Source organism: Ctenopharyngodon idella, chromosome 15 (assembly GCF_019924925.1).
Source record: "Ctenopharyngodon idella isolate HZGC_01 chromosome 15, HZGC01, whole genome shotgun sequence".
In the NCBI taxonomy this organism is placed as follows: Eukaryota; Metazoa; Chordata; class Actinopteri; order Cypriniformes; family Xenocyprididae; genus Ctenopharyngodon; species Ctenopharyngodon idella.
Window position 1 is genome coordinate 24,220,999 of NC_067234.1, and position 14,698 is coordinate 24,235,696.

Sequence of the window (14,698 nt, forward strand, 5' to 3'; positions counted from 1 at the left end):
AGATAGGATGTATGAAAAATGTACGTTTTATTAATATTGTGTATTGTTTTAGACCGCTACGAACTTTTGTTAAACCCGGAAGCTCAACCATGAAAACAACCAATCAGCGCAGTAAACACTCCACTGAACCAATCGCAGTTCTCACATTAGTATCTGTCATAGGAAATTACGTTGGGTGCCCTTGGTTAGCTTTGCAGCGTGTGCTGGACTGAGAAGCTAGCAGGCTAATACTGATCATGTAAAATTAAATTAAGCGTTCTCCGATTGCGTCATTCCCTGGTAAGAGTGTTGAACTGTATACATGCTTTTTCCTTATAGTTATTATTTTTGCATTTTCAGATTAGTAAAGCATATATTTGCATCTTTGAGGCTGTAGCTTATCAGCTAGTTTACAGTTGTACTTAATAGGCTGAATTCAGGGTGATTGGGACACATTTTGCCATTGAGATTAATTGGAAAAAGTGTCCCAATCAACCTGAACTCACCCTATGTATAAAATCCAATATATATAGTTGTGTATATATAATATATAATGTATGTAATTATAATGTAATGTAAATATTTATTTATGTATTTATTTGTGTACATTGTGTAATGCATGGACCTACTTAACCCTTTCTTAGGTTTTGTCCAACAAAATGCCTCTACACAAGTATCCACCAAAAATATGGGAAGCCCTGAAGCTGCAGACGGGCATCTATTCCCGTCTACCCCAGCACTACCTGCGCTCTCTGCAGGACACGACCCCTCCTACTCCAGTGCACTGGAAACCTCTGGGTGTCAAATACAGAGTCAATCCTGAAACTGGACACAGAGAGCGAGTCCAAGATGTGCCTATCCCAGTTTATTATCCCCCAGAATCACAGGATGGACTCTGGGGTGGAGAAGGCTGGATATCTGGCTTTAGATATGCCAAAGGTGACAAGGTAAGAGAGAACTACTGTAATACTGAATTTAAGTTGATGTGAATAGTACATAAATTAGAATGTAACTTGAAGATGACTTACCCTATATTATTATATGATATGTGCTTGTGGATATGAACGATCACATCAGCTCTCTACAAGACTGCGCAAAACCTGGAAGCCCCAGTTGTTTAACAGAGAGCTGTACAGTGAGATCCTCGACCAAAAGTTCACCGTAACAGTCACAGCTCGCACACTGGACCTCATTGATGCCGCTTTTGGTTTCGACTTCTACATTCTGAAGGTGAGAATCCTCACAAGTCTGTGGCATTTAGTGTTTTATTATTTGAGAAAAATTACAATAATTTTATATAATAAATATGTTTATAATGTAATATTTAATGTTTAAAATAGTTTTATTTATTGTATATTTATTACTATATTAAAAAATTATGAAGTCCTTAAAAGTCTGTGACATTTAGTATGTTTTATTATTTTACAAAAATTACAATAATTGTATATAATATGTTTTATATTGTAATATTTAATGTTAAAATAGTTTTATTTATTGTATATTTATTACTATATTAAAAAAATTTATGAAGTCCTTAAAAGTGTGTGGCATTTAGTATGTTTTATTATTTTACAAAAATTACAATAATTTTATATAATAAATATGTTTATATTGTAATATATATTGCATAAGTTTTATTTGTTTATTTATTAATATATTAAAAAAAATTATGATGTCCTAGTTTTACTAGCATTTAGTATGTTTTATTATTTTACAAAAAATAGAATAATTGTATAAAAATATATTTTTATGGAATATATTGTATAAAAAAATTATATTTTATTATATTTAAAAATACTATTGTATATTTATTATTATATTACATTATTGTACAAAACATGTCATTTTCTAAACATAGAATATGTATATATTTTTAAATTTAATTAAATGTGGGCCTTGTGTATGAATGCTATCAGATTACATTTCTATGTAAATTGTAAAACCATTTTTTGTGTAAAGGGTCATTCAGTTCAATGTACTGTAACAGTTCAGATAGAAATCCATTTTTAACGATTTATACGAGAAAAGTTTACAGCAAAATTTGGTCCGTATCTTGTGTGTATTTCTTTTAAAGCAGACCCCAAAGCAAGATTTGAACTCCAAGTTCGGAATGGATCTAAAACGTGCGATGCTTTTACGTCTGGCACGGAAAGACACGGATCTGTTTCCCGATGATTCATCTCGCAGGGAGAAAATCTACAACCGCTACAAGGTGAGTTGAGTTGATTACGAGATGTATATTTGCAGCCTATGGTGTTGATAATCAGCCTGTGTGTTTTCTTCCATTTGTCTTTCTCTCATTTCTGAAAAGCAGCAGTTTGAGATCCCAGAGGAGGAGGCTGAATGGGTGGGTTTGAGTCTGGAGGAAGCAGTAGAGAAACAGAGATTACTGGAAAAGAAGGTGATGAAATGAATGGGAATGTGAAGGATGGGCACTGTCCGCTCACTGTCATCTGACTCTGTTTTTTTTTTTTCTTTCTCAGGATCCAGAGCCTCTTCACAAGAGTTTGGTGAAGAAGTTTGTGGAGGAGCTCACCATTAAGAAGCTCTCAGAGCCTCAGATTGTGGAGAAAAAATGATGACGGTTCTCTTCTCTGCAATTCTCTATGTCTATCATACAGTCTGAAGAATAAACAATAATGTATTTATTTTTTTTTATTAACATCACCAACAACTATGTGCTTGTATTCTGTAAATATGTCATTTATACTTAATAATAAATTGATTCAGAGATGCATTTGCCAATCTGACTGGAATACCTTATTTTCTGGCTATGTTCGGAAACTGGAACAGCATAATTTTTTTAAGAAATGAAGTCCTAATGTTTTAGGAATGTTCTCTTTAGGTCTTTTTTTAATCCATAAACTAATATTCTCATTAAACATATTAGGTTTTTTTGTGTGGAAATATAATGAGAATGTATTCCGTTAACAGGACATTCTCTTAACGGTTATTTATTTATTTTTTATAACCATCAGAACATTCTGGGAACCAGAAATTGCTAGCTGGATGCAACATAATGAGGATGTTTATTATTATCAGACTATAGAATAACACAAGACGCGTCACTCGTATTGTTTTGAACGGGAGAAAGTGCAACGCGCAATATGGCGGAATAAGCCCCGCCTTCTAAATAGGAGCCAATCACCGATTGGTAAAGTCATTGCGTCACTGCAGCGGCCGTTAGAAGCTCGCGCGCTTCCGAAATGAGAGGCGAGATGCGCATTTAGGACTGCGCATGCGCATTAGCTTGATCTAGCCTGAAAAGTACCGTTTTTTGTCATGATTCGAGCGTTTAGAAACAAAAATTATGAGACAGTTGTTGTCAGATTTCATTGATGATTTCAAATATGAAATTTAATCGAAAGCTTGGCAAACAACTTTGGAGAATTTGATGTTTCCCCATTCAAAGACATAGGAGCTGCACTTAAATGCCCGAGAGTCGTTTCAATGATGAGTGAAATGACTTGTCTTAAAAGGACTTTATTATACAATTTACAATTAAAGATATTTACATTTCACATACACTGTTTCCTTTCAGTGGTATTGCACGTTAAACAACAGCTAGTTCTGGTCACACCGAATTTGTTTGAATCACTCCCCTTGTCTATGTTTGCGCGTTCAGGAAAATATGTGATTAGTGGTGAGGATTTTTCAGTGACACTTTCTGCAAGCTACATATTTACGCCAGTAGGTAGCGACAACCGACAGGTCACTGTATTTATAAATGACTCATTGAATCATTCACTCAAACGATTCGTTCAAAGATCGAACGAACGAAACGTCATTGCTGTGTGTTGCTCAGAGACGGTTGATTCTAGTTTGACTTCGCCTGGAAAGTTGTGGTGAAAGAAGAAAATATACACAAGTAAGTGGCAATATTAGGTCTAAATTTGTAAAGTTACTCATTAACTTCTTGATTTAAAGTTGTATAAAAGTAGTTACATTTTTGTGATAAAAGCAGTCTTGCTCGTGAGACACTGCGTGTTTAGTAAGCAGTAGTATTACGTTACATTCTGTAACTTGTCAAAAATAAACAAATTTATATTTATAAATTCACACTAAAAAATAATGAATGCAACTAGTTATTTTAGGAATGCAAATTTTCTGTTGTCTAAAAACCTTCCTTTTGGCGCCACATACTTGATTACAGTATGGAACCATTGCCCAATACTGGACTTTCTGTGTCTGAGGCATAATTTCCCTAAAGCTTGTTAGTCTGAAGTTGCGATATATCCACACACACACACACACACACACACACACACACACACACACACACACACACAGAGAGAGAGAGAGCTCTGCTGCTAGTATTTTTAAGGGTCATGAGTCATGTGGACGAGTGTGGGAAATCACTTGTCACGAGAGCACACACACACACACACACACACACACACACACACCCTTTGTTTAAAAAGACTGACATTTTCAGATATTAGGTCATAATGAATAAAATAACCTATTAAAAACAGAATCATGTCTGAAAGTTCAATGAAAAACTGTGGGAGGCTATTTTGTCAGCGATTGTGACATGCTGAATGTGTGTGGCTATTGTTTTGAACACTATATATAGCATCAGAGAAGTGCAACAAAGCACGGCAATAACACTAGTGAATGAGGAAGTGACTGCACTTCATTATCTGGTTCCCTTGTGTCTCTTGAATCTGGAAAAATAAAATAAAGAGTTTGCAGGGTTTGTTAACATGGTGAGGTTGATTTGGTTGGACTTTGGCCATAGACTTTTGCTTACTCTCAAGACAGGAAGAAATTATTATTCATCTGGTGACTAATAGCAGTTACACATGGGGACAGCCAAATGGAGTCAAAATATTCATTTTAAAAACACAATTTTAATATCAACAGCAACAACATACTATAAGAAGCATAAAGCGACATTTGCAGGCAACTAAAGGATTTTTACACAGCACAATTAGAACCACAGCAGTATTACAGACATTATATATATATACAGTATACGTGTGTGTATAAATGAACGAAATGCTTTCCAATGACTAAGATCATGAATCCAGCTTCCTTCAACATTGATGTATATTTAAATGTAGTTAAAACACAGACAAAAGCGCCAAAATCTGTTTGCCACTGACTCATTTTGACTACATTCATTTCAGTTTCCTGTATAACTTCACAGCATGACGTAACCAGACATGAAACAATTTTCCAGTGAAAAGTAATGTGATTGTTCTCACTGAAAGCTAAAATGCAGCCAATAAGAACATATTTGATGTTTAATATACAACTAATTTGGAATTTCAGACCAATTAAATTTTCTCAGTGGGTGGGGCTAACCAAAAAAAAAAAAAAAAAAAAAAAAAAATCACAATAACAGTCAAAATATCCTATTTCTCTTCACAAATCTTAAGGTGTGTTCACATTGACATCGATTAATCAAATAGTCAGCTGCTATCATGCAAATAGTTTAAACAAGATTAATTTAAAGTACCTAACTGTGTTAGGAAACAAATCATGTCATGTCCTCAGTCATGCAAAATACTAGTCCCCAACAAAATCCAATCCTCTTGAACATCAAAGTGATTCCATTGGGTAAAACCATTTTTTTAATGGTTACTCTATTTGGTACCTGATTAGAGATGTTAATAATGTATTTCAAATTACACATGACATTATACTACCAAAGCCAAACAAAATCAAATTAAACATTTCCCTTTCTTTGTGTTTTCAGTTAGAAAACTGACATTAGCAAGTTTAGGGGAAATTCACACAGAACGCAGAAGATGCTCCAAAAGAATCAAGCTGCAAACACAACAATCAAACTTCCATTGAGCGCATGTTTACAGAGGAAAACAATGGAAAAGCAACTCAGAGGAATGCAAAAACACGTTTTGTGTGAACGGACCCTTACAGCTTAGTATAGTGCTAACTGGTTAACCAGATATCACGATAACGCAGTATGTTTTTGATTAGGAAGTTCAAATGGTCAGAGGATTTGGTGGGGGATTTTAATTGTGGATGATTAGATGAAAAAAAATGGCTTTCATCACTTTGCCACGTCACACCTGGCTTGAACTACATGAATTAATCCAACTGCTACTTCAGAATCATGTCTAATTTTACCCCCTTAATGCTGTTAATTGAAATTCCTCTGTGGTTAAACTGTTCAGAAATGTTCAAAACAAATATCATGTTACATATATAACACTTAAATATTTTAGTGAATTTAGGGTCTGGGACCATCTACTCGTTACTATTAGGTTCTGCTCTGTAACCCAAGCAATAAATTAGCAAATGACAGACATATTTCATAACTGGCACATTACAAGCAGTTTGAGCAGCATTAGTTGCTCCCTTTTCACTAGAAATCGCAATGGCTACATACTTCTCCTGCCTTTTGTTGGCTGCCATCAGCCTCAGTTTACTGTCCATTTACAAGACCAGCTGCTGAGCAGGTGATTTACTTCATTAGAATGCACAGATTACCAAACTGGAAGTCATAGTGCCAGCTGAACGGGTTTGGCAGTCAATAACAAGTTTGACTTAGTCTTTTCCTGGTCCGAAATGATTTTATAGTCAACAGCGACTGTATGTCCAAAGTCTCAATAGTCAAAGACAAAAAAAGTCCACAGTGGTTTTCAGTGGTCTAGGTCATTCTCGCTCTTCACAGGGGCGAAAATGAGGCCTTCAATGTTCTCTAGATCTGCTGGATAGGCCTGATTCTCATTCACCATCTGACTGAAGTGTGCGTCATTTATAGACGCCATGTTTATCATAGTTTGGTTGACATTTGAGTTTGTATCTGTGCCTTCAAAACTGAAGTTGAAATCAGGATTTAAAAGGATCTGATTTAAAATCTGCTCTGAACCTGGCTGAATCAAGCACTGGGAAATGCCTTGGATGAAGGTTTCCAAAGTCTCTGGGTCCATGCTAACACAACCGTCCTCTTGTTTAAAGTCTTCATTATAATGAATTTCCTCCATGCCCTGGGATTGCATGTGGATGCCTCCGTCCGGAACAGTGATTGGCATGGAAGCATTGGGAAGGTTACAATCGGGAAGAGTGTAGAATGGGTCAAAATGCTGTGGCATGCTGGGCTCGTTCACGATGATGTCTTGACCTGAGGAAGCAGGGAAGATAAAACACTGATGTAGTCAACAAAGTTTCAGAGAATGATATTAAGCTATCTGTTCTCTTTCAAAAACATCCTTACTTTGAGGAACGCTGCACGGCTCGCTGAACGCCACGTCAGATTTTATTTTCCTCTTGCGGTTCACTCCGTAGGGATCTGCAGATCAAAAGTGCAAATCAAATTAACCTCCCTTCAGTGTTATAGGGTGACATGAGCATGTGATGGCACTGGCTAAAATGGCAGAGATTATAAAATAATCGTTTGTTTAAGATAGACAATAGAAGACCTTTTATGAAGCATTAGTTTCCTCATGCATACTTTCAGTTTAAACTAGCATAATGCTGCCTATTTATAAATCCCCTTGAATAACTGGCACGGTGACACACCTACTTTTGCAATATTTTAGAAACTAGACAGAGAGGAGGTGATTCATTTCTCAATCTGAGGCCTTTGGCTTCAGTTATCCATCCTACTGGTCTGCTTTTGTATGCTACTACTTGTAAACAAGCAACCTAAAAGCCCCACATAACGAACATTTTTAGGACTTTCGAAAATCTTTTTACTGCTTGTAAATCTTTCAAAAAAACTCAGCTAAAATCTCAATACAGTAATGCAAAAAAACAAAACAACAACAACATACCGTTCAAAAGCTTGCGATCAGTAAGTTTTTTTTTTTTACTAAAATCAGTTTTTTACTAAAATACTAAAATTCAGAAAGGATTCATTAAATTGATCAAAAATGATAGTTTCTTGAGCAACAAATCAGCATATTAGAATGATTTCTGAAGGATCATGCGACACTAAAGACTGGAGTAATGATGCTGAAAATTCAGCTTTGCCGTCACAGGAATAAATTACATTTTAAAATAGAAAACAGTTATTTTAAACAGTTATTTATTTTTACTGCATTTTGATCAAATAAATGCAGCCTTGGTGAGCAAAAGAGACTTCTCTCAAAAATCTTACCGACCCCAAACTTTTGAACAGTAGTGTATATATTTTGGTAGAATTTGTAATACTTCTTATATTTGTTTATCTTAATAAAAGAAGAAAAATGTCTACAGATTTAATTTAAATAGTCATCCATTCATTCTCTAAACCACTTATGCTCTGTAGAGTCGCAGGGATGCTGGAGCCTATCCCAGTGTCTTTAACAGGATAACATTAATTTAATAATAATATTTTTATCTTTTGATTTTGAGAATAAATTCCTCACAACATTCACCCATGTCTGATAACTCACCTGCGTTGTCTGGAACATAGGTGAACTTGACAGGCTCGCTGTCCATCCGGTCAGACATGCGGCGTAGACACACGTTGACCTCCACCTCTTCAGATATATTCTGCTCCCTGAATGGTGGAGACTTGAAGACAATGGCGATTTGTCTGTGGACATCAGTCTGAGCAAACTCAGCCTTGCCCTCCCAGTCCTCCGTGCTGAAGATTATCTCAATGTCATCTATGGAGGTTTCCAGGTATACAAATTAGTCCTTTTAGTCCAACAGTTTTGTAAAAATAGCATCAAGTGAGATGTAATAGGAATTTGAGCAATTCAATGTGCCTTTCAAGTTCAGTTACCTTTCTGCACTTTGTCACAGAGCATGTAAATTTCAGTTTTGCCTGTGCAGGGGCCTCTGACCACATTAAGGCGATTGATTTTCAGCTCTGCTGTTGTGGTCGCCTCTAATCGGTCAAATAAAAACAACACAAACATTATCTGCCAGGAAACTAAGTAATTAGGTAGAGTATGATTTTGGCCTAACATATATCATGCTCTTACTCTTGTCGTAGATGGGGTTGGAAACCACAGGGGCAAGGGGGATCCTGTCTCCGTCCTTTCGTTCCAGCTCACACTGGAAACACAATCTCACCACGTTCATATCCATGTCCTCAATGCTCTTAGAGTGGCCCGCTGGGGGAGAACAAGACAAAAACATTCAACAGTTCAAAAATTACGTTTTAGTCATATAACATCAGTTAATGGAAATGCTGTCATTTCACAATAGTTTTTTTTATCTACATTTAGAAAATATTGCAAAACTATTGCACAAATCTGTAATGGAAACCCAGCTAGCGAGTCTGCAAAATCATTCAACAACTCACTGTTAAAAGGATCAATTTTCTTATTCCTCCTCTTCTGCAGTGAGGCATCAAGTTCCTTTCTCCGCACACACTGGATGCCCAGATTGGCAAAGCTGGAAAACACCAACATACTCAGGCAGGAAATAACATTTTTACACTCACATTCTGCTAAGCATGCAGTCCCATGTCACCCAAGACATTGGGGTTAACAAAAATATACCTGTGTTGACGAGTACTGTGGGGATTGATGTGGATGACACAGATGCCATCTGAACAGTCTTTCCCAACCAAGCAGTGTGGGTGTGGGCGGTACGGGATGTCCTTTGTCACAAGAGACACGGTGACCATCACTTTCTTGATATTATCAATGGGGCCTTGAATCTAAAAAAAAAAAAAAAAAAAAAAAAAGGTAAAAAGATGAAATATAAAGTTTTACTTTTGCTTTCAGAACACTGCTTGCATTGTTGGCACAGGCTCCTTTGGTGAAAGTACCCATGTATGGACATTTGTCAATGGCAAAAATGACTGGTGATTATGTTTATTTGTGTGGTTTAAAGGTAATTCCCTCCATCAGAGCCCACGCATTGTACACCTCTCCAGGAAGCTTTCATTTTTAACTGCAATGACAAGTTTAACTTGATTTCACATACACCACCACAAACCATATGGGGGAAGCCCCACTGTCTTGGGATAGTCGGTGCATTCCAGACGCACCCACTAAATCAACTAAGGTGCTTAATTTCAAATTCATGTAAATGGAAAAATATGAATGGACAATGGAAATTAAATGAGACGTTCACAAGGTCTAACTGATGATAACTGATGATTACTTATTTAACTCCTAAAAATACAATTATCAGCTCATTCATTAGCACCTTTGCCAAAAGTTCTTCCTTTGACTTACTTCAATAGCAGGCAGGGTTTTGCTGGAGTCAGTGCTGGAGGCTCCAAGGATGCTGCCCGCCGATCGTCCTTCACACTCATAGCGAAATCGCATGCCACGCTCCTTTGGCTGCTCCACAACCACCAGCTCTGGCTTTTCCAGGAAGCGCTCCAGATGTTCTGTTCCAGACTGCTGAGGATGAAGACACTGGGGCACTAATGATGCCTGTCCACGTCGCTGAGATGACCCTTTGTGGCCTCGCATGGGATGCATTGATGCCATACCATCAGTCTGCGCGTTTGGAGTCTGGTCAAAGCTGTATGTCTGTGAAAAGAGAGATGCAAACTAAATTTTTGCATTTGAAGAAAATGAATCGCGCTTCTCCGGACAAAAGGTATTCTAAGTGGTTGCCAGGACATTGCTATAAGGTTTCTGAATGTTTTTTTAGCAAGTTACTAGGATGTCCGGAAAGGTTGCCAGTTTTTTTGCCATATGACTAAAGTGTTCTGTGTAGTTTTTATCACGTCACTATGGGTTACTAGGATTTTATGGGTGGTTGCCAGGGTGTTACTATGCAGGTGTTCTGAGTGGTTTTAGGCACCTGCTTACAAGGCAAGGGTGTTGCTATGTGGTTGCTAATGTGTTCTAAACCATTTCTAACAGATTAAAGGCTTCATCACACCAAGAACAATAACTATAAAGATAACTATAATGGTAATTTTATTAGCAGTGTTGGGGAAAGTTACTTTGAAAAGTAATGCATTACAATATCGCGTTACTCCCTTAAAATGTAACTGTTACATTACTTTTGCAGTACTTTTTTAAATAACAAATAAGTTCTATTTTTGGGCATTTTTGAAGAATAGTGAATCTGTTTTTGTGCAAGTGAGATGAGTAAATGCCTGTTCACATTTAGTCTAGAACTACAAAAATTGTAATGTTTACACACAATGCCTCTGCATTTACTGACTTTTCTTAGCATGGGGACAAAAGAGCTGTCAGTCAATACATGGGACAACTAAGTAACTTGTGTTACTTACTTGAAGTAACTCAGATATTTTGTTGTAGATTTTAATGCGTTACTTTACTAGTTACTTGAAAAAAGTAATCTGATTACATAACTCGAGTTACTTGTAATGCATTACACCAAACACTGTTTATTAGTGTCCACACCAATGCATGATTACACTGATTATTGTAAGAATGCAATGAAGTTTTGTCATCTGACGCTTTAAATGCTCTTTAAATTCGGGTGTATTCTGATTGGCTGTAAAAGTTTTTATATGTCATCAGCTGAAACAAAATGAATCGCTCTGAAAGTGATTCCAGTGCTACTGTTCTTCTGTGTCGTTATCATAAGTGTGTTGTGGACTTTCCTATTCTTATAGAATTTGAAAGATTATCAAAACTTTATCGTTATTATAATATATTGTCTTTGATGTGCACGGTCATTTACAGCTGGATTTCCCCATATCTAACAAATTAACAAACAAATGAACAAAGCAAGAGACAAAATATTTAAACAAACAGGTAAATTAAGCAATGCCAAAAGGGTTTACTTATTTGGATAAACTATATGGTCTGCCAATCGCTGAATAATTTATTTTCAAACACCTGCACAATAACTCAGCAACACAAAGGGTTCAGAAAACCACACTGAAAACCAGCTTGTTTTACTACCACATTGAAATCACATGTTCCTGTTCGGACTTTCCAGTATTTGAAATCATTAATGGAAAGACAAACACTACACATCCAGATCACTATCTTATTGAAAATTAAACTAATGCCAAACAACACAGAGAGAGAAAGAGAAAGTGAGTGAGTGTGCAAAAGACAGAGAGAGAAAAATCGAGAGAGTGATTAAGTTTGTTTGACACATGCAGAACATTCAAAGATAAACAACACAAAGAGCATGATTATAAAAACAAATATAGCAACAAGTTTCAGAATATTGAATTTTTGAGGAAACAACAGACAAACACCAAGTCTGGACATGTCTGAGAATGGACTCAGATCGCTTACACAAAGAACCGCTGAGAAGAGCCAGAAGTAGCATGGTGAAGAAACAGGAAGCTCACATAGCTGAACGAAAAACCAGCCAATGAGAAAGTGAGAAGCAGAGAGGAGGGTATGTGCCTGTCTGCCTTTTGTATGGGGGAGAGAAGCATGAGCAGAGAGAACGCTAACTGAAAGTAGGCATCGAATTACAGTCCCCCATCTGAGGGTAATAAAGCTTGCTGTCATGAACAAGTTTCAGTATCTACCAATAAATGAAAGACAGCTTGTATGACAAGTGAATACACTAAATAAGCTACTCAATTTGAAGCATCATTCATGTCCATAGCACAAACAATGTGGGATGAGTTATGCACCAAATTTAATTGTTAGGGTTAATGGGGAAGTTCAGCCAGAAATTAAAATTGTCATTATTTTGTTCCAAACCATTATCTTTTTTCTGAGGAACTTAAAAGAAGATACTTTGAGAAATGTCTGTTTTTTTCTTTCCCATACAATGAAAGTCAATGGTCACCAAATCTATTTGGTTAACATTCTTCCAAATCTGTGTTTCGCAGAAGAAATAAAGTCATACAAGTTGACATAAGAGTCAATGTTGCCAAGTCTGCGGTTTTCCCGCAGAATTAGGCTACTTTTACACTGTTGCCGCGGGTTGTTTGTCATGCCCATGGGTTGAAGTGACTCCAAATAACATAATATTTAGCCCCTGGAATGCGAATTTTAACAGGGGAACCCCACCAAAAAAGCAGATTTTACCCCCCAGAATGTAATTTTTACCGGGGGACCCCCCTGAAATGCGATTGGGCTGGTTTTGGGATAGTTTTGAGTAGCAATTGGTGGGTTTTGTTGTGAAAACCTGGCAACCCTGATAAGGGTGAGTAAAAGTTATGGGGTGAACTATCCCTTTAAGCGTTTCAAAAAAGTATGAAAAATAATAATAGTAATGCCTGCTATAGCAACTGATAAGACAACTACACTTACTGTTGATTTTAGTTTGACAGCAGAAAGATTCGTGTGTGGCGCTGCTCCTCTGGAGACCAACACTGGAGCAGTTCTCCTGCTTCTAGATGGTGGATCAACTGGCTGGATGTCTTGGTCTTCAGGTGGAGGAGGAGGAGGACCAGGGAGCGTCGGCTGACTTGGCCCTTTGGTTGTTTTCTCCAAAAGGTACTCATTTATAAGGTCTGTTCAGAGAGAGTTTTGATATAAATATAAACACAAGCTGTAGATCAAGGGATCACTTAAAAAAGTAAAATTCTGTCATCATTCACTTTTTTTCCCCACATGCAACACAAAAGCAGATGATAGTCTCGTGCTTTCACTGAATGGAAAAAGATGGTAACTGAGGCTGTCATGATGAATAACATCTCCTTTTGTGTTCCATGGAAAGTCATTGGGTCGAAAAGACATGAGGGTGAATAACTAATGACATAAGTTTAATTTTTTGTTGAACTATCCCCTCAACGCCATAAAACAAGCATCATATTTAGGGAAAGGACAGAAAAGCGGGCAACCAAGGTCACCCCACAATGACGTCACATCTGCACTCACCTAGATCCAAGGCTGCACATTGAGACATGGAAGAAAGACAAGACAAAAACAGTTAAACATGCGCATTTCCGGAAAACGAAACTGAAAGCAAGTTATTGTTATTTATTTATATAACATAAAACTAGTAGTTAATGACAAACAATGTCATTAAAAAAACGTGTCTGCAACAGCTTGTCTTTATTATCAGGTAATAAACAAACCCGCTAACGTTACAATGAGACGAAAAAACATATCAGATGATAAACATGCTTTTCGATCGATATTCAGAAACATCCTAAACCATTATAACCATTCAATAAAACAAGAAAGACATTCGCGGGCCTGTTATTGTTTCGATACAGGCCTATAACTTTGGAAACACCCACTTCTCTTAGAAAAACAACTCACTTTCGATGATACTTTAGTGTCATTAAACGTAATATAACGTGATATGACGATTGTTATCCTTTGTTTAAGTTCAATGCATCAAATGCAGTATTACTCGCTTAGTCTCCAAGTACGTTAGCGCAAATATTCCTAAAACATGCTGAATCAGAGTGACAACAGGGCCGAAGTGTAAGAAAGTGAACTGACCTCCATTTTCCGCTGTGCCGTTTTGAATGCTCATGTCTTTCATCGCAAGCACAAGGAAGAATAAAAGAGTCTCTTTGGTTTCTACACGCACTCGTACGTCGTTATTGTGTTGAATCTCGGCGCATGAAAATCCACCGAAACAGCGTCCAGATCATCAGACTCGCGTTATGGACTCATTTCCGGGTGCTTCGCCTGTTTTTTTGGAAGCCCTGAAGTTAACGGAAGCTTTTAGGAAAGAAATCTCGAGAGAAAGATGGAGACCGCTTTATCTCTGGCTCCACTAACGACTGTGACATGAAAACAATTCGCTCTCGTACTTCTTTCACTTTTCTCTTAATCTACAGTGGTCTGATGGGTGGAAATCCCCCTACGTCACAATTGGGGAAACCCCTAAGATTCGTCGCCATGGCAACGACTAACAACAGGTGAGTTTCTTTCAAGAAAGCGCCTCAGATGTTATCAGGTAACGTTAAAGTCTTAAATGAAAAATGAACACTGTCCTAAAA

The 14,698-nt window shown here is 37.1% G+C and overlaps 2 protein-coding genes across 6 annotated transcripts; one reads left to right on the plus strand and one right to left on the minus strand.

Annotated features, from left to right (window-relative positions):
* Positions 1-3: 3 nt before the first annotated feature.
* Positions 4-2,724, plus strand: mrpl28 (mitochondrial ribosomal protein L28). 4 transcript variants are annotated; one of them, XM_051863820.1, is made up of 6 exons: positions 4-279; positions 624-926; positions 1,057-1,209; positions 2,054-2,191; positions 2,291-2,380; positions 2,463-2,724. In XM_051863820.1, exons 2-6 carry the CDS (start codon positions 639-641, stop codon positions 2,556-2,558), a joined length of 765 nt encoding a protein of 254 aa, XP_051719780.1. In that variant the 5' UTR covers positions 4-279; positions 624-638; the 3' UTR covers positions 2,559-2,724. The 4 variants fall into 4 exon arrangements, with proteins under 4 accessions (XP_051719780.1, XP_051719782.1, XP_051719781.1 ...); XM_051863822.1 differs by having other exon boundaries at positions 23-279; positions 2,294-2,380; XM_051863821.1 differs by having other exon boundaries at positions 29-279; positions 2,057-2,191.
* Positions 2,725-4,812: 2,088 nt separating this feature from the next.
* Positions 4,813-14,534, minus strand: relb (v-rel avian reticuloendotheliosis viral oncogene homolog B). Of its 2 annotated transcripts, XM_051863817.1 has the most exons (11): positions 14,193-14,534; positions 13,620-13,631; positions 13,050-13,252; positions 10,071-10,373; positions 9,387-9,547; positions 9,188-9,279; positions 8,865-8,996; positions 8,663-8,767; positions 8,328-8,543; positions 7,166-7,240; positions 4,813-7,072 (listed from the first exon to the last, which is right to left on the minus strand). In XM_051863817.1, the coding sequence occupies exons 1-11, from the start codon at positions 14,233-14,235 to the stop codon at positions 6,591-6,593; spliced, it is 1,824 nt and encodes a 607-aa protein (XP_051719777.1). In that variant the 5' UTR covers positions 14,236-14,534; the 3' UTR covers positions 4,813-6,590. The 2 variants fall into 2 exon arrangements, with proteins under 2 accessions (XP_051719777.1, XP_051719778.1); XM_051863818.1 differs by lacking the exon at positions 13,620-13,631.
* Between the last annotated feature and the right edge of the window lie 164 nt (positions 14,535-14,698).